Source organism: Oncorhynchus clarkii, chromosome 23, assembly GCF_045791955.1.
Source record: "Oncorhynchus clarkii lewisi isolate Uvic-CL-2024 chromosome 23, UVic_Ocla_1.0, whole genome shotgun sequence".
NCBI classification, from domain to species: Eukaryota; Metazoa; Chordata; class Actinopteri; order Salmoniformes; family Salmonidae; genus Oncorhynchus; species Oncorhynchus clarkii.
Genome location: NC_092169.1, coordinates 19,996,386 through 20,018,126, shown reverse-complemented (window position 1 = coordinate 20,018,126; position 21,741 = coordinate 19,996,386). Strand labels below are relative to the sequence as shown.

The following is a 21,741-nucleotide window of genomic DNA, read 5'->3' as shown; positions in this document are numbered from 1 at the left end:
CACACCGACTTCCGTAGCCCCTCTGAGGAGACCCCGCGGCGGTAACCGTTTGATTGACGTAGGGAAGAAAAAGACAAGATCGGATTACAAGATGGCGGTCTCTGGATGAGAGTGAAGAGGCCGTCGTAGTTGTTGTGTTTTCAACGGTGAATTGTACAGTTAGCTAGCTAGAAATCCGGCATTCTGCGGGGAAAATAATAATCATCGTAATATGCTCGTGAATTAGCTTTACGTTTTAGCACATTATTGCAAAACATGCGGGTAGAAACAAAGTTTGAAGTTCGGGGATAAGAAAATAGCTAGGCAACTATTTGAAATAGTGAACTAGTGGCTAGCTAACGTTAGATTGTTAGCTTTTCCGCTCAAGGTAACCATGTCGGATACTCGGCGGCGTGTGAAAGTATATACGCTGAATGAAGACCGACAGTGGGATGATAGGGGCACAGGACATGTCTCGTCTACCTTTGTCGAACGACTGAAGGGAATATCATTATTAGTTCGGGCCGAATCCGACGGTGAGTTGTTAGCTAACATATCTTATTAGCAGATGGTCAGATAGCTCGTCGCATGTTTGTTTTGTTCGTAACGCAGCTGTCTAGTTGGCTGGTAACATTTAACAGGCCGCAAATCCAATAAATCAACATCGCTAACTAGTTTGCGAACAATCGGAGACTGTAACTAACTAACGTAAAAACACAAACTGAACTAGCTAGCTAACGTTAGTAGCGTAGTAACTGCTGCCGGCGTGAATTAAGTTAGTTATTCTAGCCATCACACTATTGCTAATGCTAGTTGGCTACCGTTAGCTAGCTAATGGTATCTATTTAACGTTGGCTAACAAATTTGAACGTTTACTTGTATTAACGCTAGCTAATGTTATTATTGGTGGTTGGGCTTGAAGATCAAATACAAATCATCAAAAGAAATTGCTTTAGGTAGCTCGTTAGCTAATTAATGTTAGCTATAAACGAATCAATAAACCGCTATCTAACATTAACTAACATTATTTACTCAAACCAGCTTGCTTGGTCAGCCAATGCTTGGAAGTAAAGTGTGGTTTAACTGACATGCTTTGTAATCCTGTTTTCCTTTCAATTATTTTTTAGCTATTTTGGTACAGTAGCTAGTTAACCATCGGTACAGTTTTTAAAAGTACTATATCCAGCTAGTTAACTAACGTTACCTGGTCCAATGTTAGTCAGCTGGCTAGGTCATTAACGTTAACCAGCTAGTAAACTCACTTGGCTTACTCGGTAATAAATAAAGGGACATTTGCTTGCCAGCAAAAAACACACGTTAGCTAATTTATGGGTAGTTGTCCTTGTTTACATGCACAGTTCATGTCAGTAAAAGGGTGGTGTTCAGGTTTCAGCATTAAGACTGACAATTACAGTTACAACATCCGTCTTATTTGATGAACATGTTCTTTCACACCCATGTGACTGAATTATCCCGTTCTGTATTATAATTTTGCTAATATTTAGGCATCAACCAATTATTTCATTAAGGTAGTGGGTAGCTAACTATATTCCCATTTGTCTTTTAGGCTCACTTCTTCTGGAGTCTAAAATCAGCCCAAATACTGCATATCAGAAACAACAAGTGAGTATTCTGCCTGTATAACGGGTTGGTTAGCGTTTTTTCGTCATTAGTCTTGTTCTGGAGGCAGCTGTGCAGTGGGTACTAGCTGGCACAGCCACAGTAATACTATGTAATTTGAAAGCTAACCTTAACCACACTGCTAACTCTAATGCCTAACCCTGACCAAAAAGCAAATGTTTGTTTTCATGAATTTTTACAATGTAGCACATTTTGACTTTGCAGCTGACCTATGGTGAAATCGGTCAGTTCTTCCTCCTGGACAAAGCTCATGACAATATGTCAACCTGTCTATAATGGACTGCTGTGTGTACATTGCCTTCAAAGTATTCATACCGCTTGACTTATTCCACATTTTGCTGTTACAGCCTGAATTCAAAAAAGCATTAAGTTTATATTTTTTCTCACCCATCTACACACACTATTCCATAATGACAAAGTGAAAAAATGTTTTTAGACATGTAAGCACATTTATTGAAAATTAAATAAAGAAATATCTAATTTACGGAAGTCAATACATGTTAGAATCAGAATTGGCAGAAATTACAGATGTGACTGGGTGAGTCTAAGAGCTTTACACATCTTGATTGTGCAATATTTGAACGTTATTTTCTAAATTCTTCAAGCTCTGTTAAATTGGTTGTTGATCATTGCTAGACAACTATTTTCAAGTCTTGCCATAGATTTTTCAAGCAGATTTAAGTCAAAACTGTAACTCAGGAACATCCACTAAGCAACTCGTGTAGATTTGGTCTATTTTAAGGTGAATTCGTCTCCCAGTGTCTGGTATAAAGCATATTGAACAAAGTTTTTCTCTACGATTTTGGCTGTGCTTAGCTCAGTTTTTTTTTTTATCCTGAAAAGCTCACCGGTCCTTAACTACTATGATGACACCCATAACATGATGTAGCCACCAACCACTATGCTTGAAAATATGGAGAGTGGTACTCAGTAATGTGTTCTATTGGATTGCCCCAAACACAAAACTTTAGACTCAAGTCAAAAAGTAAATTTCTTTGCTATTTTTTTGTATTACTTTAGTGTCTTGTTGCAAACAGGATGCGTGTTTTGGGATATGTTTTTCTGGACCCGCTTCCTTATTTTCACTCTTCTAACTAGGTTATTATTATTGAGTAACTACAATGTTGTTCCATCCTCCATTTTCTCCTATCACATCCATTAAACATCCATCAAACTCTAACTCAATTCCATTTTGACATTATGACTTACTGTGTGTATGCCTGATCTTTATTTAATCCCTTTTAAATTCAGGCTGTAACAAAACAAAATGTGGACAAAGTAAAGGGGTGTGAATACTTTCTGAAGGCACTGTAACTTCAGTGTTTTCTTTGCTCTGTGGGTCATCCATTTCTAAAAGTAGCCTGTTTTAATATCACATGCAAAATTACAGTGAACTGCTTTTATTGCAAGCTCCTAACCCAACAATGAGGTAAGCCTAATTGTTATCAATGTAGTGCTAACAATAAGGTAATAACACAATAAATTAAGCTCTATACAGGGTTAGTTCCAATACCATATTTACAATATGTAGGAATACTGGAGTGATAAAGGTGTATATATGTATATGGGTTGGTGACTAGGCATCAGCATGTATGATAAACAGAGTAGCAGCGGTGTAAATTATGAAGGTGTGTGTGTAGTCAGTATAAATTAGTGTGTAGTAGGGGTCGGCCGATTTCAAATTTTCATAATATGTAATCGGCATTTTTGGACACCGATTATGGCCAATTACATTGCACTCCGCGAGGAGACTGCATGGCAGGCTGACCACCTGTTATGCGAGTGCAGCAAGGAGCCATGGTAAGGTGCTAGCTAGCATTAAACTTATCTTATAAAAACAATCAATCTTAACATAATCAGTAGTTCACTACACATGGTTGATATTACTCGTTTATCTAGCTTGTCCTGCATTGTATATAATCGACGCAGAGCCTGTTCATTTATTGTTGAATCATAACCAGCGCATTCGCGGGGGGAAAAAGCACTGTCGTTGCACCAATGTGTACCTAACCATAAGCACCAATGCCTTTCTTAAAATCAATACACAAGTATATATTTTGAAACCTGCATATTTAGTTAATATTGCCTGCTAACATGAATTTCTTTTAACTATGGAAATTGTCACTTCTCTTCGTTCTGTGCAAGCAGAGTCTGGGTATATGTAGCAGTCTGGCTCGTTGCGAACTGTGTGAAGACCATTTCTTCCTAACAAAGACCGCAATTAATTTGCCAGAATTGTACATTATTATGACATAACATTGAAGACATGTGCAATGTAACAGCAATATTTATACTTAGGGATGTCACCCGTTAGATAAAATACGGAACGGTTCCGTATTTCACTGAAAGAATAAACATTTTGTTTTCAAAATGATAGTTTCCGGATTTGACTATATTAATGACCTAAGGCTTGTAATTTCTGTGTTATTATAATGAATTCTCTGATTTGATAGAGCTGTCTGACTGAGCGGTGGTAGGCAGCAGCAGGCTCGTAAGCATTCATTCAAACAGCACTTTTCTGCATTTGCCAGCAGCTCTTCGCTGTGCTTCAAGCATTGCGCTGTTTATGACTTAAAGCCTATCAACTCCCGAGATTAGTCTGGCAATACTAAAGTACCTATTAGAACATCCAATAGTCAAAGGTATATGAAATACAAATGGTATAGAGAGAAATCGTCCTATAATAACTACAACCTAAAACTTCTTACCTGGGAATATTGAAGACTCGTGTTAAAAGGAACCACCAGCTTTCATATGTTCTGAGCAAGGAACTTAAACGTTAGCTTTCTTACATGGCACATATTGCACTTTTACTTTCTTCTCCAACACTTTGTTTTTGCATTATTTAAACCAAATTGAACATGTTTCATTATTTATTTGAGACTAAATTGATTTTATTGATGTATTATATTAAGTTAAAATAAGTGTTCATTCAGTATTGTTGTAATTGTCATTACAAATATAAATCAAAATCGTCCGATCAATCGGTATTGGGTTTCTTTTGTCCTCCGCGTTGAAAAATCATAATCGGTCGACCTCTAGTGTGTAGAGTCCCAGTAGTGTACACAGAGATGGTGCAAAAATGTGCAATTCAACTCGGTCTGTGTAGCCATTGTTTTAGCTATTTAGCAGTCTTATGGCTTGGGGATCGAAGCTGTTCAGGAGTCTCTTGGTGTCCGGCTTAATGCACCAGCACAGCTTGCCGTATGGAAGCAGAGAGTAGTCTATGGCTTGGCCTTATGCATCTAAAGAATTCTGCATGTGTACAGTTGCAGTTAACTTGACACAATTATTATTTTTTATTTTTTTACATTGTTATGCAAAGACCAGATTTACAAATTTCATGTAATGAAAATATGTTTTTTCAACTTGATCATGAGAATGGTTTTCCCCCTCTCAGGACACCCTGATTGTGTGGTCGGAAGCAGAGAACTATGATCTGGCCCTGAGTTTTCAGGAAAAAGCTGGCTGCGATGAAATCTGGGAAAAGATATGTCAGGTATAGTACCATGTTTATACGATTTTGTAAGTCAGTGTAAGGTTTATGATACACTACTATGCTGTTTAGTCTTTTTACGGCATCTGAAAGCACACTTTGAACTACATAAACTACATGTCACTACTGTTGGTGACACATGTAAGTTAAACAACGTCCTTTTGCAATAGAACGTTGTCTAGAGCAACTGATTGTACCGTATTTGCTTGTTATTTGAAGCCCCAATACTATGAATAGCCATGCCTGTGCTTAGGTCACTGCTGCTTCTTTAACAAATTAATGTCTCTTACAAAACTAAGCCATTTAATAATTAAGTATAGAATATCATGTAACTGAATTTTCTCCTTAGCAATACAGGACTACAGTCTTTCTCTCAGTAGTTCTTACATGTGGCCCCGTGTCTAATTTCCTCCCCAGGTGCAAGGGAAAGACCCTGCGCTGGAGATCACCCAGGACCCCATCGATGAGTCTGAGGAGGAGCGCTTCGAGGAGATGCCAGAGACCAGCCACCTGGTGGAGCTGCCTCCATGCGAGCTGGCCCGGCTGGAGGAGATCGCTGACCTTGTGACCTCTGTCCTGTCCTCGCCCATCCGCCGGGAGAAGCTGGCCCTGGCCCTTATGAGCGAAGGCTATATGAAGAAGCTGCTGCAGCTCTTCCAGGTGTGCGAGGACCTCGACAACCGGGAGGGCCTACACCACCTGTATGAGATTGTACGTGGAGTGTTGTTCCTCAACAAGGCGGCTCTATTCGAGGTCATGTTCTCGGACGACTGTATCATGGATGTGGTTGGCTGTCTGGAGTTTGATCCGTCGCTGGTGCAGCCTAAAAAGCACCGGGAGTTCCTCACCAAGACGGCCAAGTTCAAGGAGGTAATCCCCATCACGGACTCAGAGCTGCGGCAAAAGATACACCAGACGTACCGGGTGCAGTACATCCAGGACATCATCCTGCCCACACCTTCTGTCTTCGAGGAGAACTTCCTTTCCACCCTCACATCTTTTATTTTCTTCAACAAGGTGGAGATAGTCAGCATGCTGCAGGTGAGTTACTGCAAACCAACAGACCCCTCAGAAAATGTTCTCTTCTATTTTGCTGTTCTTGACTAGAAATGGAGTGTAAGCAAATCCGTTTGTGTTGTCTGAACTGCCTCTTCAGCTCTGGTGTTTTCAGTTTAACAGGTTTAATTTTAGTGTGTTAAGTGAAGGTAATAAAGCACAGTCACTGATCTTAACTCACTACATATCACAAACTTTCACACCATTGTCAATGTAGATGATAAACTGGTGGTTTTTTATTTTTATTTTATTTTCCTGTGAAAAGTATGGAACATTCCCTCCATCTTCACATTTGAAAATCAATTGTAATCATTACATGTGATATTCTGCTGTTGTCATCAACCTGGAAAGGATTAACTTTATGAATGTATTTTATTTGACAGTAATGGACTGTCATGAAATGTGATATGTTTTTGCCGCTTTTGTCTTCAGTATTGTAAATCAATGCTTGTAAGGACTTCTCTGAGGATTAGTTCTATATCAAACTGTTTCTTTGGCTCTATTGTTGAAAGGGTTTGTAGTTGATAGGGTATCTTCAATTTTAATCAAGGTATCTAATTTGAAATCAGCGCGATTTACGTTTTAAGTTCCCTTGTTGGCACTTTGCAATGTAATTATACATGTTTAGAAGTTCAAGAGGGACTTGGTTAGGGCTGTGACACTCATGAGATTTTGGATGATGGTTATTTGTCAGTAAAATTACCACAGTCACTGTTTTATAATTGTGCAAAGGGAAATACAACATATATATATATACACACACACACACACTACATGGCAAAGTATGTGGGCACCTGCTCGTTGAATATCTCATGTCCATTAATATGTAGTTGGTCCCCGCTTTGCTCCTATAACAGCCTCCACTCTTCGGGAAAGGCTTTCCACTAGATGTTGCAACATTTCCTCAGAGACTTGCTTTCATTCAGCCACAAGCATTAGTGAGATCAGACACCGATGTTGGGCAATTAGGCCTGGCTCACAGTCGGTGTTCCAATTGATCCCAAAGATGTTCAATGGGTTTGAGGTCAGGGCTAATGTCCTACATTTTGACAGTGTATGTGAGAGCAAAAACCAAGCCACGAGGTCAAAGGAATTGTGCGTAGAGCTCAGAGACAGGATTGTGATCAAGGGTACCAAATAATTTCTGCAGCTTTGTAGGTCACCAAGGACACAGTAGCCTCCATTCTTAAATGGAAGCTGTTTGGAACCACAAAGGCAGTTCCTAGAGCTGGCCGCCCGGCCAAACTGAGCAATCGGGGTAGAAGGGCCTTGGTCAGGGAGGTGACCAAGAACTCTATGGTCACACTGACAGAGCACCAGAGTTCCTCTGTGGAGATCGGAGAACCTTCCAGAGGGACAACAATCTCTGCAGCACTCCAACAATCAGGCCTTTATGGTAGAGTGGCTAGACGGAAGCCGCCACTCTGTAAAAGGCACTTAACAGCCCACTTGGAGTTTGCCAAACGGTACCTAAATGAATCTCACCATGAAAAACAAGATTCTCTGGTCTGATGAAACCAACATTGAACGGTTTGACCTGAATGCCAAGAATCATGTATGGAAGAAACCTGGCACCATCCCTACAGTGAAGCTTGGTGGTGGCAGCCTTATGCTGTGGGGATGTTTTTCAGCGGCAAGGACTGGGAGTTTAGTCAAGATCGAGGAAAAGATGAACTGAGCAACGTACAGAGATCCTTGATGAAAACCTGCTCCAGAGTGCTCAAGACCTACTGGGGTGAAGGTCCTGACTAGTCTCCCAGTCATCTTATGTGTATACTATATTCTATTCTACTGTTTTTAAGTCAATGCTCAATCAAATATTTGTCTTAATTCCATAATTGTACTTTTAGATGTGTGTGTGTGTGTTGTTGTGAAGTGTTAGATGCTACTGCACTGTTGGAGCTAGGAACACAAGCATTTCGCTACACCTGCAATAACATCTGCTAAATATGTGTGTGTGACCAATAAAATTGGATTTGAGGTTCACCTTCCAACAAGACAACGGCCCTGAGCACACAGCCAAGACAGACAGCGCATGAGTAGCTTCGGGGCAAGTCTGTTGTAGAGTGGAAGGGGGTTTAAATACTTTCTGAATGCACTGTGTGTATGTATGTACAGTACCAGTCAAAAGTTTGGACACACCTTCTCATTCTAGGGTTTTTATTTTTACTATTTTCTACATTGTATAATAGTGAAGACATCAAAACTATGAAATAACACATGGAATCATGTAGTAAACAAATCCAAATATATTTGAGATTATTCGAAGTAGTCATGTTTTTGCCATGAGGACACACTTGACATTTTCTCAACCAGCTTCATGAGGTAGTCACAATTAACAATTGTGCCTTGTTAAAAGTTAATTTGAGGAATTTCTTTCCATCTTAATGTGTTTGAGCAAATCAGTTGTGTTGTGACAAGGTAGGGGTGGTATACAGAAGATAGCCCTATTTGGTAAAAGACCAAGTCCATATTATGGCAAGAACAGCTCAAATAAGCAAAGAGAAACCACAGTCCATTACTTTAAGACATAAAGGTCAGTCAATACAGAACATTTCAAGAACTTTGAATGTTTCTTTCAGTGCAGTTGCAAAAACCATCAAGCGCTATGATGAAACTGGCTCTCATGAGGACCGCCACAAGAAAGAAAGACCCAGAGTTACTTCTGCTTCAGAGGATACGTTCATTAGAGTTTACTGCACCTCAGAAATTGCATCCCAAATAAATGCTTCATAGAGTTCAAGTAACAGACACATCTCAACATCAACTGTGATGAGAGGAGACTGAATCAAGCCTTCATGGTCGAATTGCTGCAATGAAACCACTACTAAAGGACACCAATAATAAGAAGAGACTTTCTTGGGCCAAGAAACAGGAGCACTGGACATGAGACCGGTGGAAATCTGTTCTTTGCTCCGGTTAGTCCAAATTTGAGATGTTTGGTTTCAACCGCCATGTTTTTGTGAGAGGCAGAGTAGGTGAACGGATGATTTCTGCATGTGTGGTTCCGTGAAGCATGGAGGAGGTGACGCTGTCGGTAGCTTCGGGACAAGGTCCCGAGTCCATGTTACCACAGAGATGGGCTCAACCATGTTGGCTGCAGCCGTCTTCAGTCTGCTGTTTGTTCCACAACATTTCTTAAACTGGCAATTTGTCTCCTTTCGTCTCTCCTTTCACATCGAACCACCGATATAAAACATGCTTACTTTTACTGCTTTTGGCTAAGGTTTGACGACTTCATAATGAAGTACGTAAAGTCCCAGTGCTTTTTCAACATGACCACAAACTGTGATGCAGTATGTTTTTTTTCTAAACTTTTTATCCCTGCCTTGCACTACAGGAGGATGAGAAGTTCCTAACTGAAGTCTTTGCACAGCTAACGGATGAAGCGACAGAAGACGGTAAAAGGCGGGAACTAGTAAGTTGAATGATCTACTTGTTTAATTAAAAGCATGCAAATGCTTAGCTTTAATGCAATAAAGGTTTCAGTGACACACTGTCCTCTGTTTTCCTTCCTCTTCACAGGTGAACTTTTTCAAAGAATTTTGTGCTTTTTCACAAACCTTGCAACCGCAAAATAGAGATGCTTTCTTCAAGACTCTGGCGAATCTAGGCATTCTTCCTGCTCTTGAAATAGTCATGGTATGAATGGTTTTACTACTGTATTAAATGTCTATTAAATGTCACAGGTTTTGCATATTTGTCCTAGACATTTTGATGTGACAAAGTTCTCTTGATCCCTTGAATGTGAAATACCATCTCAACTTCAAGGGCTGCATCTTGGAAGCACGTCAAAATAAATGAAACAGTATGTTTCTTAACCCTGAACTTAAAGGTATTAAGTCAGTCCAGATTGCACCAGGCTCCTGAGCCTCTAAAGCAGGAGTGTTAAACTCATTCCATGGAGTGCCTAGTGTCTGCTGGTTTTTGTTTTTTCCTTTCAATTAAGACCTAGACAACCAAGTGAGGGGAGTTACTTAATAACAGAGGTGGGAAAGGTACTCAAGTAAATGCTATCCATCAAATTCCTTATATTTAGCAAACCAGACGGCACAATTTCCTTTACTTTTTTTGACAGCCAGGGGCACACTCAAACACTCAGATGTAATTTACAAATGAATTATTTGTGTTTTGTGAGTCAACCAGATCAGAGGCAGTAGGGATGACCAGGGATGTTCTCTTGATAAGTGTGTGAATTGGACCTTTTTCCTTATACTGCTAAACATTAAAATTATAACTAGTACTTTTGGGTGTCAGGGAAAATGTATGGAGTAAAAAGTAAATAATATTCTTTAGGAATGTAGTGAAGTAAAAGTAGTCAAATATAAAGTAGTGATACCCCAAAAACGACTTAAGTAAAAAATACTTTAAAGTACTACTTATGGACAAAATATAGAAAAACAGAAAACACTGGACAACTCTTCAGTAACTAACAGTTAATTTGGCATTGGGTCAAAAGCCTCATCTACATTTTGAATTGGCCAACAACTCTCTAAAAGTTCAGAAAGACTGCTTAATAATCAGTGACCTTATTCATGAATCAAGTCCAAGGGACGAGTGAAAACCCGCAGACACTCTGCCCTCAGTGGAATGAGTTTGACACATGTGCCCTAAAGAAACACCTTGATGGCGCTGAATGAGTTATTAGTTAGAGCACACTATCAGTGTGTGTCTCACCGTCTCCACAGGGTATGGACGACTTGCAGGTGAGGGCTGCAGCCACAGATATCTTCTCCTATCTGGTGGAGTTCAGCCCCTCCATGGTCCGGGAGTTTGTTATGCAGGAGCCACAGCAGACTGATGATGTAAGTATAGCATCAACCTTGTCATATAACTAGGTCTACATGAAATGTGACACTGGTGGCAAATTTCTCTGCCACATCTAGGTGCCATATGGAGCTGTGATTATGTAAATAAAGGCATGATTATTTACCCAGTAAAATGTTACTTGTACAGTGGCTTGCGAAAGTATTCATCCCCGTGGATTTTTTTCCTATTTTGTTGTTTTACAACCTGGAATTAAAATAGATTTTTTTGGGGTGTGTTTGTATAATTTGATTTACACAACATGCCTACCACTTTGAAGATGCAAAATATGTTTTATTGTGAACAAACAAGAAATAAGACAAAACAGAAAACTTGAGAGTGCTTAACTATTAACCCCCCGAAAATCAATACTTTGTAGAGCCAACTTTAGCAGCAATTACAGCTGCAAGTCTCTTGGGGTATGTCTCTATAAGCTTGGCACATCAAGCCACTGGGATTGTTTCCCATTCTTCAAGGCAAAACTCCTCCAGCTCCTTCAATTTGGATGGGTTCCGCTGGTGTACAGCAATCTTTAAGTCATACCACAGATTCTCAATTGGATTGAGGTCTGGGCTTTGACTAGGCCATTCCAAGACATTTAAATGTTTCTCCTTAAACCATTTGAGTGTTGCTTTAGCAGTATGCTTAGGGTCATTGTCCTGCTGGAAGGTGAACCTCCGTCCCAGTCTCAAATCTCTGGAAGACTGAAACAGGTTTCCCTCAAGAATTTTCCGGCAGTCCCTGCCGATGGAAAAACATCCCCCCCAGCGTGATGCTACCACCACCATGCTTCACTGTGGGGATGATTATCTCGGGGGGATGAGAGGTGTTGGGTTTGCGCCAGAAATAGCATTTTCCTTGATGGCCAAAAAGCTAAAATGTAGTCTCATCTGACCAGAGTACCTTCTTCCATATATTTGGGGTGTCTCCCACATGCCTTTTGGCAAACACCAAACATGTTTGCTTATTTTTTTTGGGCCACTCTGTTGTAAAGCCCAGCTCTGGAGTGTAGGGCTTAAAGGGGTCCTATGGACAGATACTCCAATCTCCGCTGTGGAGCTTTGCATCTCCTTCAGGGTTATCTTTGGTCTCATTGTTGCCTCTCTGATTAATGCCCTCCTTGCCTGATCCATGAGTTTTGGTGGGCGGCCCTCTCTTGGCAGATTTGTTGTGGTGCCCTATTTTTTCCATTTTTTTAAATAATGGATTTAATGGTGCTTCGTGGGATGTTCAAAGTTTCCGATATTTTTTTATAACCCATCCCTGATCTGTACTTCTCCACAACGTTGTCCCTGACCTGTTTGAAGAGCTCCTTGGTCTTCATAGTACTGCTTGCTTAGTGGTGTTGCAGACTCCGGGGCCTTTCAGAACAGGTGTATATATACTGAGATCATGTGACAGGTCATGTGACACTTAGATTGCACACAGGTGGACTTTATTTAACTAATTATGTGACTTCTGAAGGTAATTTGTTGCACCAGATCTTATTTAGGGGCTTCATAGCAAAGGGGGTGATGCACGCACCACTTTTTTGTTTTTAAAATTTTTAGAAACAAGTTATTTTTTTAATTTCACTTATCCAATTTGGACTATTTTGTGTATGTCTATTACATGAAATCCAAATAAAAATCGAATAAAATTACAGGTTGTAATGCAACAAAATAGGAAAAAGGCCAAGGGGGGCGGTGTACTTTTTCAGGGCACTATAAAATGCGTATTGAACTGTTCTTTATTTATAATAGGTGTTATGTTTACCCAAGCATATATTTTTCAGATCTTTTTCAGCGATTAGATGTTTAGGGTGTTCAAGGTTTCCTGTAGGTGTTGCCGCTCAAAGTTCCTCTCTGTGTGCATTAGGATGTGCTGCTGATCAACGTGGTGATAAAGCAGATGATATGTGACTCGGACCCTGAGTTGGGGGGTGCTGTGCAGCTTATGGGGCTTCTACGCACATTGATCGACCCAGAGAACATGCTGGCCCCCACCAATGTAAGACCCTATCCGATCTCTCACTCACTCAGTCACTCACACACAGTTCTGTCATAACACTGGGTGTAATGATTATTGTACAAGAATGCAGAATTATACCAAACTTTCATACATTTTAAAGAACTCTGCAATATGTCAGCATCACTGTCTAATCGACTTCTTACTTTGAATCCCATTAGAAAACAGAGAAGACTGAGTTCCTCAGCTTCTTCTACAAGTACTGCATGCAGGTCCTCACAGTCCCTCTATTGGCCAGCACTGTAGATGAGAAGAACTGTAAAGGTGAGCAGGGGGGGACCCTTTGATCTAAATGGATGTATGCATTGTGTGTATGGTCTCATGTCGTGCTTGAATGGGTGTGTCTAGGTCCAGCTGTATGTGGATATGCATGGCTTTATGTTGGACAGTATAATGGCGCCAGAGGGGATGGGCCCCTGACCAGTTGTGCTTTTGAGTTTTGTTTGCGCTGATCCTAACTTGTTTTTATACCTAATGTTTGGCCATTTCATGTGACCGAAAAGAGCTTCTGGACTTCAAAACAACGATTACTAACCTTGATTTGGATGAGGACTTCTATTTCAACCAATCGGAGGTGAAGGACATAACGCTCATCCCAGACCAGGCCCATATCCCCGTAACTGGTGGAAGCAGCGACTATAGAGGTCGGTGTTCGGGATATCTAACCTGACTGCAACGGCGAGTGGACAAGTCGCCATTACCCTACGTTCTATTGACAAATGTGCAATCATTGGAAAATAAACTGGATGAGCTCCATTCAAGACTATTCTATCAGCGTGATCTGAAGAACTGTGATATGCTATGTTTCACTGAGTCTTGACTAAACAAGGACATGGGAAATATAAATCGAGCTGGTTTTTCTTTTCATTGGCAGGACAAAACGTCTGCATCCGGTAAGCTTGTCGCTTTGTCAACAAGTTGGTCCCCGATCTCTAATATTAAGGAAGTCTTGAGGTTCTACTCGCGTGAGTTAGAATTGCTCATGATAAATTGTAGACCCCACTATTTACCAAGAGTTTTCCTTTATTTTTCATCGCTGTCTGTTTACTACCACAAACTGATGCTGGAAAGAACACCAAAAAAGACAACAAAAAAATTCTCGCCCAGATGCAATGCTCCTAGTAACCAGGGATTGTAATGCAGGAAAACTGAAATTAGTTTTACCTCATTCCTACTAGCATGTCTCCTGTGCAACTAGAGGCAAAAAAAATAAAAACTCTACATCACCTCTACTCTACACAAAAAAACCTCTCCCTCGCCCTCCATTTGGCAGATTAAACCATAACTCCATCCTCTAAATTCCTGCTTACAAGCAAAAACTCAAACAGGAAGTACCAGGGATGAGCTCAATACAGAAGTGGTCCGATGAAGCAGATGCTAAGCTACAGGACTGTTTTGCTAGCACAGATTGGAATATGTTCCGGGATTCATCTGATGGCATTGAGTTTACCACATTAGTCACTGGATTCATTAATAAGTGCATCGACGACGTAGTCCCCACAGTGACCGTACGTACGTACTATACGTACCAGTCAAAAGTTTGGACACCTACTCATTCCAGGGTTTTTCTTTATTTTTACTATTTTCTACATTGTAGAATAATAATGAAGACATCAAAACTATGAAATAACACAGAATCATGTAGTAACCAAAAAGGTGTTAAACAAATCAATATATATTTTAGATTATGCAACTTAGCCACCCTTTGCCAGCTTTGCACACTCTTGGCATTCTCTCAACCAGAATCACCTGGAATGCTTTTCCAACAGTCTTGAAGGAGTTCCCACATATGCTGAGCGCTTGTTGACTGCTTTTCCTTCACTTTGCGGGCCAACTCATCCCAAACTATCTCAATTGAGTTGAGGTCAGGAGATTGTGGAGGCCAGGTGCATTACTCCATCACTCTCCTTCTTGGTCAAATAGCCCATACACAGCCTGGAGGTGTGTTGGGTCATTGTCCTGTTGAAAAACATATGATAGTCCCACTAAGCGCAAGGCTGATGGGGTGGCGTATCGCTGCAGAATGCTGTGCTAGCCATGCTGGTTAAGTTTGCCTTGAATTCTAAATAAATCACCGACAATGTCACCAGCAAAGCACCATCACACCACCACCTCCATGCTTCACGGTGGGAACTACACATGCGGAGATCATCCGTTCACCTACTCTGCGTCTCACAAGACACGGTGGTTGAAACCAAAAATCTCAAATTTAAACTCATCAGACCAATGAACAGATTTCCCCCGGTCTAATGTCCATTGCTTGGGTTTCTTGGCCCAAGCAAGTCTTCTTATTGGTGTCCTTTAGTGGTGGGTTCTTTGCAGCAATTTGACCATGAAGGCCTGATTCACGCAGTCTCCTGAATAGTTGATGTTGAGATGTGTCTGTTACTTGAACTCTGAAGCATTTATTTGGGATGCAATTTCAGAGGCTGCTAACTCTAATGAGCATATCCTCTGCAGCAGATGTAACTCTGGGTCTTCCTTTCCTGTGGTGGTTCTCATGAGAGCCAGTTTCATCATGGCGCGTGATGGTTTTTGCGACATAATTTTGCCATAATATGGACTTGGTCTTTTACCAAATGGGGCTTTCCTTTGCTTAAAGGTTTTTTTTGATGGTTGTGGTTGTATTAATTTAACTGTCCCAGATTGTTTGTTATGTTTATTTATGGCATTGAATAGGTCAACTTTTGTATTATGGGGGATAGTAGATTGACATTGTCTAGTGATTTTGCTGTTCGTTAGGCCTACTCATCTTGTTGGCTGACGAAAAGTAAATGTTGACAATTCTTCCAATATCTTCAATATGCGACTCTGAATTGGATAAGGATGCATATGGTTGCGTCCCCAATGTGTCTTTCTTCACGTCTGGCCTGTGAGAAGGACCCAATCGCGTGACGGACATTGGCTAATAAGAAATTAGCTTTCTGAGGGAGCCATGTGAGTGAGAGGTGCTTTGGAGCATGCAGCCAGGAGAAGGGAATTCTAATGAATGATTATATTTAGCCCAAGGGCACAACATCCACTGTCCACAAAATGCATGGATTGTTTTAGGGGGCATTACCGCCACACAAAGTGGGTGCAGCCGGGAAATTTGAAGCATTATCAAGTGCTTGTCAAATTGGGAATGCAACTGATGAAGTGTGTGCAGCAGAGCTCATGCCTTTCATGTAACTTTTTTCAAATCATCACTAGTCGCATCATGCAGCCATAGAATTTATTGAAAATCAGAACATATAGCCCAAAGTTTGCATCACAACTAAAGTTAACCACTCAACAAAGAACGTTTTTTATTGAGCAGTGTTCTATTGTATTCGTCATACTATAAAATAATGCCACAGAATTCTAATTGCTAAATGAGCTAGTGTAGCACACAGCCATATGGCATAAGGACAACTCCTTATGCTATTCTGCTCTTCTGAAAGACTACATTTTCTTCATGTTTCTTTTGACCTGTCTAAAATCATGGATTTATTAGACATTATAAAATGTAGACGTTCCAAATGTCGTCATCAGTGGTTTGTAGGCTATGCATGAAAGCCAGGAGATGCTAAATGTGTTTGTCAATTTAATGGTAAATTACCGTGAGACCTGCAGTTATTTGCTTGACAATCACTGGCTGACACAATTTCATGACCGCCACAGCCCTAGGTAGGCCTGATCACTGATGATGATGAGATGTCAGTGATGCCAAGACAACAGCCTCTCCCTCAACGTCAGCAAGACAAAGGAGCTGATCGTGGACTACAGGAAAAGTGGAGATGGTTGAGAGCTTCAAGTTCCTCGGTGTCCACATCATTAAGGACCTATCATGGTCCAAACTAGGGGTTGACCGATTATGATTTTTCAATGCCGATACCGATTATTGGAGGACCAAAAAAGCCGATACCGATTATTGGAGGACCAAAAAAGCCGATACCGATTAATCGGCCGATTTTAAATCAAATAAAATAGTTTTTTTTTTTTAATGTGTTTGTAATAATGACAATTACAACAATACTGAATTAACACTTATTTTAACTTAATATAATACATCAATAAAATCAATTTAGCCTCAAGTAGATAATGAAACATGTTCAATTTAGTTTAAATAATGCAAAAACAAAGTGTTGGAGAAGAACGTAAAAGTGCAATATGTGCTAAGTAAGAAAGCGGACTTTTCAGTTCCTTGCTCAGAACATGAGAACATATGAAAGCTGGTGGTTCCTTTTAACATGAGTCTTCAATATTCCCAGGTAAGTAGTTATTATAGGACTATTTCCCTCTATACCATTTGTATTTCATTAACCTTTGACTATTGGCTGTTCTTCTAGGCACTTTAGTATTGCCAGTGTAACAGTATAGCTTCCGTCCCTCTCCTCGCTCCTCCCTGGGCTCGAACCAGCAACACAACGACAACAGCCACCACATCGAAGCAGCGTTACCCATGCAGAGCAAGGGAAACAACCACCCCAAGGCTCAGAGCGAGTGAAGTTTGAAACACTATTAGCGCGTGCTAACTAGCCAGCCATTTCACTTCGGTCACACCAGCCTCATTTCGGGAGTTGATAGGTTTGAAGTCATAAACAGCGCAATGCTTGACGCACAACGAAGAGCTGCTGGCAAAATGCACGAAAGTGCTGTTTGAATTAATGTTTACGCCTCTGCTTCTGCCTACCACCGCTCAGTTAGATACTTGTATGCTCAGTCAGATTATATGCAACACAGGACACGCTAAATTATATCTAGTAATATCATTAATCATGTGTAGTTAACTAGTGATTATGATTGATTGTTTTTATAAGATAAGTTTAATGCTAGGTAGCAACTTACCTTGGCTTACTGCATTTGGGTAACAGGCAGTCTCCATGTGGAGTGCAAAAGAGAGAGAGGCAGATCGTTATTGCGTTGGACTAGTTAACTGTAAGGTTGCAAGACTGGATCCCCTGAGCTGACAAAGTGAAAATCTGTCTTTCTGCCCCTGAACGAGGCAGTTAACCCACCGTTCCTAGGCCGTCATTGAAAATAAGAATGTGTTCTTAACTGACTTGCCTAGTTAAATAAAGATTCAATAAAGGTGTAAAAAAAAAGAAAATTGGCGCCCAAAAATACCGATTTCCGATTGTTAAGAAAACTTGAAATCGGCCCTAATTAATCGTCCATTCAGATTAATCGGTCGACCTCTAGTCCAAACACACCAACACAGTCATGAAGAGGGCACAACCACACCTCTTTCCCCTCAGGAGGCTGAAAAGATTTGGCATGGGCCCTCAGATCCTCAACATTTCAGCTGCACCATTGAAAGCATCTGGTACTGCTTGGAATGGCAAATGCTTGTCATACAACACTGGGGCCCAGCTCCCTGCCATCCAGGACCTCTATATCAGGCGGTGTCAAAGGAAGGCCCTAAAAATTGTCAGACTCCAGCTACCCAAGTGACCCTTTTCTCACTGTCACTGCGCGGCAAGTGGTACCGGAGTGCCAGGTCTGGGACCAAAAGGCTCCTGATTGGCTTATACCCCAAAGCCATAAGACTGCTGAACAGTTAAACGGTTACCCGGTCTTTCTACTTTTCACCCTCCTACCTACATGTACATAGTACGTCAAACAATCACCTAACCAAACCTACATGTACATATTACTTCATTCTCCCCAACTACTTCATTTCCCAGTACACTGACTTGGTACCAGTACTCCTTGTATATAGCCTCGTTATTGTTATTTTATTGTGTTACTATTTACTTTGTCTTTGTTAGTTTTCTTTTTAAGTGCATTGTTGGGAAAGGGTTTGTAAGTAAGTATTTCACAGTAAAGCCTGCACTTGTTGTATTCGGCGTATGTGACATAAAATTCTATTCGATTTTGACAGGCCATGATGTCTTTGTCGGGATCGGTGTTGTGTTAAAGACTTTTTGTAAGACTGATATTCATTGCTTTTACTGTGTCTTACAGATCTGCAAGAGGGGTCCACCAAGATCAACCCAGTGTGTCCTGGTATGTAATCATACATTGATACTCCCAATCATAATTCTAATTTATATAAGTGTCTCTTTCCCTATTGTAAATGCATGTTTGTGTCTTTCAGATAATTTCCAGACAGCCCAACTCCTGGCTTTGATACTGGAGCTGCTGACGTTCTGTGTAGAGCACCACACGTACCACATAAAGACCTACATTATGAACAAGGACCTGCTGCGACGGGTTCTGGTGCTAATGAACTCTAAACACACCTTCCTTGCGCTGTGTGAGTCACTGGGAAACACTAAGGAGGGGATATGGGTACAAGAATAGTGGAAGCACCAAGAATTGACATACACATTCTGTATGTCAGTAGACTGAATTTGTTTATTCATAATTGAATGATTTGAATGAAGCACATCATGATAAAACCCAAACGTTTGGACCCTTGGCTCCTGGGTGGAGCATAATCATTGATATAACTTAAATGTACTGCTTGTGGTGTAAATAGATGCAATATGGCGTTTCCTCAACTCCTTTTTTCAATGTGTTGATTGTACTGATTTCTGTCTTTTAACAGGTGCTCTGCGCTTCATGAGGAGGATAATTGGGCAGAAGGATGAGTACTACAACCGCTACATTGTCAAAGGGAACCTGTTTGAGCCAGTCATCAACACTCTGCTGGACAATGGAACTAGATACAACCTCTTAAACTCAGCCATCATTGAACTCTTTGAGTTCATCAAAGTGGTATGCCCATATTCACATTTTAACATGTCTGTTTATCATTTTACCACACGTATACACCCTAATATCTATCTATCTCTACAGGAGGATATCAAGTCCCTCATAGCACACATTATAGACAACTACTACAAAGCACTTGAATCCATTGAATACGTCCAGACTTTTAAGGGCTTGAAGGGCAGATATGAGCAGGAGAAGGACCGACAGACTCTGAGACTCAACAGGTCAGTAAAGGCATCATCTCCCGAAGACATGGACAACTAGAATAGAGTGGAGAAGTTGATTTGTGGTTTGTTAAAAGTAATCTTGACGTTATTCAAGCAGATATCGTAGGGATGCCCGAACGCTGGACGAGGACGAGGATGAGGAAATGTGGTTCAATGAAGATGGAGAGGCTATTGAGAAAAGCAGGCCTGAGGAAGAGTTCCCAGAGAGCTTTGGAAAGTATATGGAAGCAAAAAAAGGTAAGTGCCTCCACTCTGCTCAGTGTGTGTGTGTTCAACCCCACAACTTGTGGAATGGTATGTTCACACTATGTATTTCCATCTCTTTGCAGTTAAAGAGAGTGACAACAAAGAGAACTTCCCAAAGCGGACCCCAACTGGCAGCTTTAAGTTTACCTTCTCTCATTCTGCAGGGGCTGCCAACGGAACCAACGGTGCCAACTGCAAGCCAGCCACCTCTCCCACCTCCGCCGCCAGTCCTAACGGCTCCCCCGCCAAGTCGGCAACGCCACCTGCCACCCCGGTAGTCAAGGTGAGCTTTCCCTGTCAACTGCCATTCTAGTTGCCAAGGTGAGCCATATCCTCTTTTTACCTGTCAATCTGTAGTAAAATGCCCCATCTGCCTGCCACCCCAGTAGTCAAAATTATCCAACCCTCAGGGTTTAGTCACTTGAGTTCTGTGACCTGTGTTCTTGTTGACAGACTGCGATGGTCGGCCTTGTAGACTACCCTGATGATGAAGACGAGGAGGACGAAGATGAAGAGCAGTCCCCACGGAAACGGCCCCGTCTGGGCTCATAAGCCAGTGAAGTCCCCTGGTCTTGGTCCGCTGTGCCACTGTCACAGTCCACTGGACAGAGACCACTCCCGCCGTCCTACCCTCCCAGCCCACTCCTACGCCCCCCTACCTGGCCTGTGGACCAGAGAGGTTGATCAGTGCCAAGGTTTCCCTGATGCTCCGGCAGGGACGCAGCACTTCACGCAAACCTCAGCCGCTCTACAAAAGGGGGAGCAGGGGCTAATGGGAGAGCCAGTCATGCTAGCAGGACTAGCCGCTTAGTAATGGAAGCTTGATTGGCTGACCCCATAGAACTGTTAATTTGGGTTGGGTGGAGAGAACTAGGCAAAATGAGGGTTAACAGAAAAAACTAACCAACAGAAAACAAAGTTGCTTAGTTCCAAGGAGCAGGACTCGACCGTCGAAGCTGGGGCTGCATTGCCGAGGCTCACACACACCTACATCAGCCAGGAGTCCTGTATTCATGAGTTTATTAAAAGTACTGTACAGTTATTTTTCTTTTTAATAATTTGCCCCTTAAGTGATTTTAAAAGGGTAGAGCTATACCTGCCAGTGTATTGCTTTTGCACAAATGGTGGGATCACTGTTCACCCTTTTAATTCAATTATATGATTCATTGTATAAAGCAAGAGTTGCAATGCTGGTTTTAAAATAACATGTATTAAACGGCAGTAAAGTCATTTTTGCAGCCCACTGAGAATGTCTAAAGTCTGTGTGTATTCAGTGGCTTTGACTTACTGTGGCTCCCAGAGGTGTCTTTGTTAAGAGAAGTCATTCTTCCAGCAGATATGTGTATCCTTTTTTTAAAGGACACAAGCCCTTCTCATACTAGTGTTCCAGTTCAGTACTCATGGATTGAGTTGATTTTGTTGCTAGCCCAGTCCCTGTGGGTCAGAGCATATTTAAATCCTAAATTGCAGCACCGGTGTTTTAGGCCAGCTACTGCCATTTTATATAGACATTCCTAATGACAGATGAAGTGTGAGATGTCAGGGAAAGGTGGAACGCATTTCATCTACAAGCATGGATAGTACAACAGCTGAGTGCCCAAA

The 21,741-nt window shown here is 41.3% G+C and overlaps 1 protein-coding gene across 4 annotated transcripts; it reads left to right on the top strand.

Moving 5' to 3' along the window:
• Window positions 1-55: 55 nt before the first annotated feature.
• On the top strand, window positions 56-21,380 carry LOC139382029 (serine/threonine-protein phosphatase 4 regulatory subunit 3-like). 4 transcript variants are annotated; one of them, XM_071125962.1, is made up of 16 exons: window positions 56-515; window positions 1,547-1,602; window positions 5,021-5,119; window positions 5,534-6,157; window positions 9,513-9,590; window positions 9,698-9,814; window positions 10,861-10,977; window positions 12,836-12,967; window positions 13,147-13,249; window positions 18,914-18,955; window positions 19,047-19,205; window positions 19,500-19,669; window positions 19,751-19,890; window positions 19,991-20,130; window positions 20,304-20,460; window positions 20,593-21,380. In XM_071125962.1, exons 1-15 carry the CDS (start codon window positions 374-376, stop codon window positions 20,450-20,452), a joined length of 2,268 nt encoding a protein of 755 aa, XP_070982063.1. In that variant the 5' UTR covers window positions 56-373; the 3' UTR covers window positions 20,453-20,460; window positions 20,593-21,380. The 4 variants fall into 4 exon arrangements, with proteins under 4 accessions (XP_070982063.1, XP_070982059.1, XP_070982062.1 ...); XM_071125958.1 differs by having other exon boundaries at window positions 70-515; window positions 20,223-20,422; XM_071125961.1 differs by having other exon boundaries at window positions 76-515; window positions 20,304-20,422.
• Window positions 21,381-21,741: the final 361 nt, after the last annotated feature.

Excerpts from the sequence above, each read along its gene's own strand:
- LOC139382029 (XM_071125958.1), top strand. The coding sequence starts at position 374 with ATGTCGGATACTCGGCGGCGTGTGAAAGTATATACGCTGAATGAAGAC. Across the intron at positions 1,603-5,020 it reads CTGCATATCAGAAACAACAA|GACACCCTGATTGTGTGGTC; the intron begins GTGAGTATTCTG and ends TCCCCCTCTCAG. Across the intron at positions 18,956-19,046 it reads GATCAACCCAGTGTGTCCTG|ATAATTTCCAGACAGCCCAA; the intron begins GTATGTAATCAT and ends TGTGTCTTTCAG.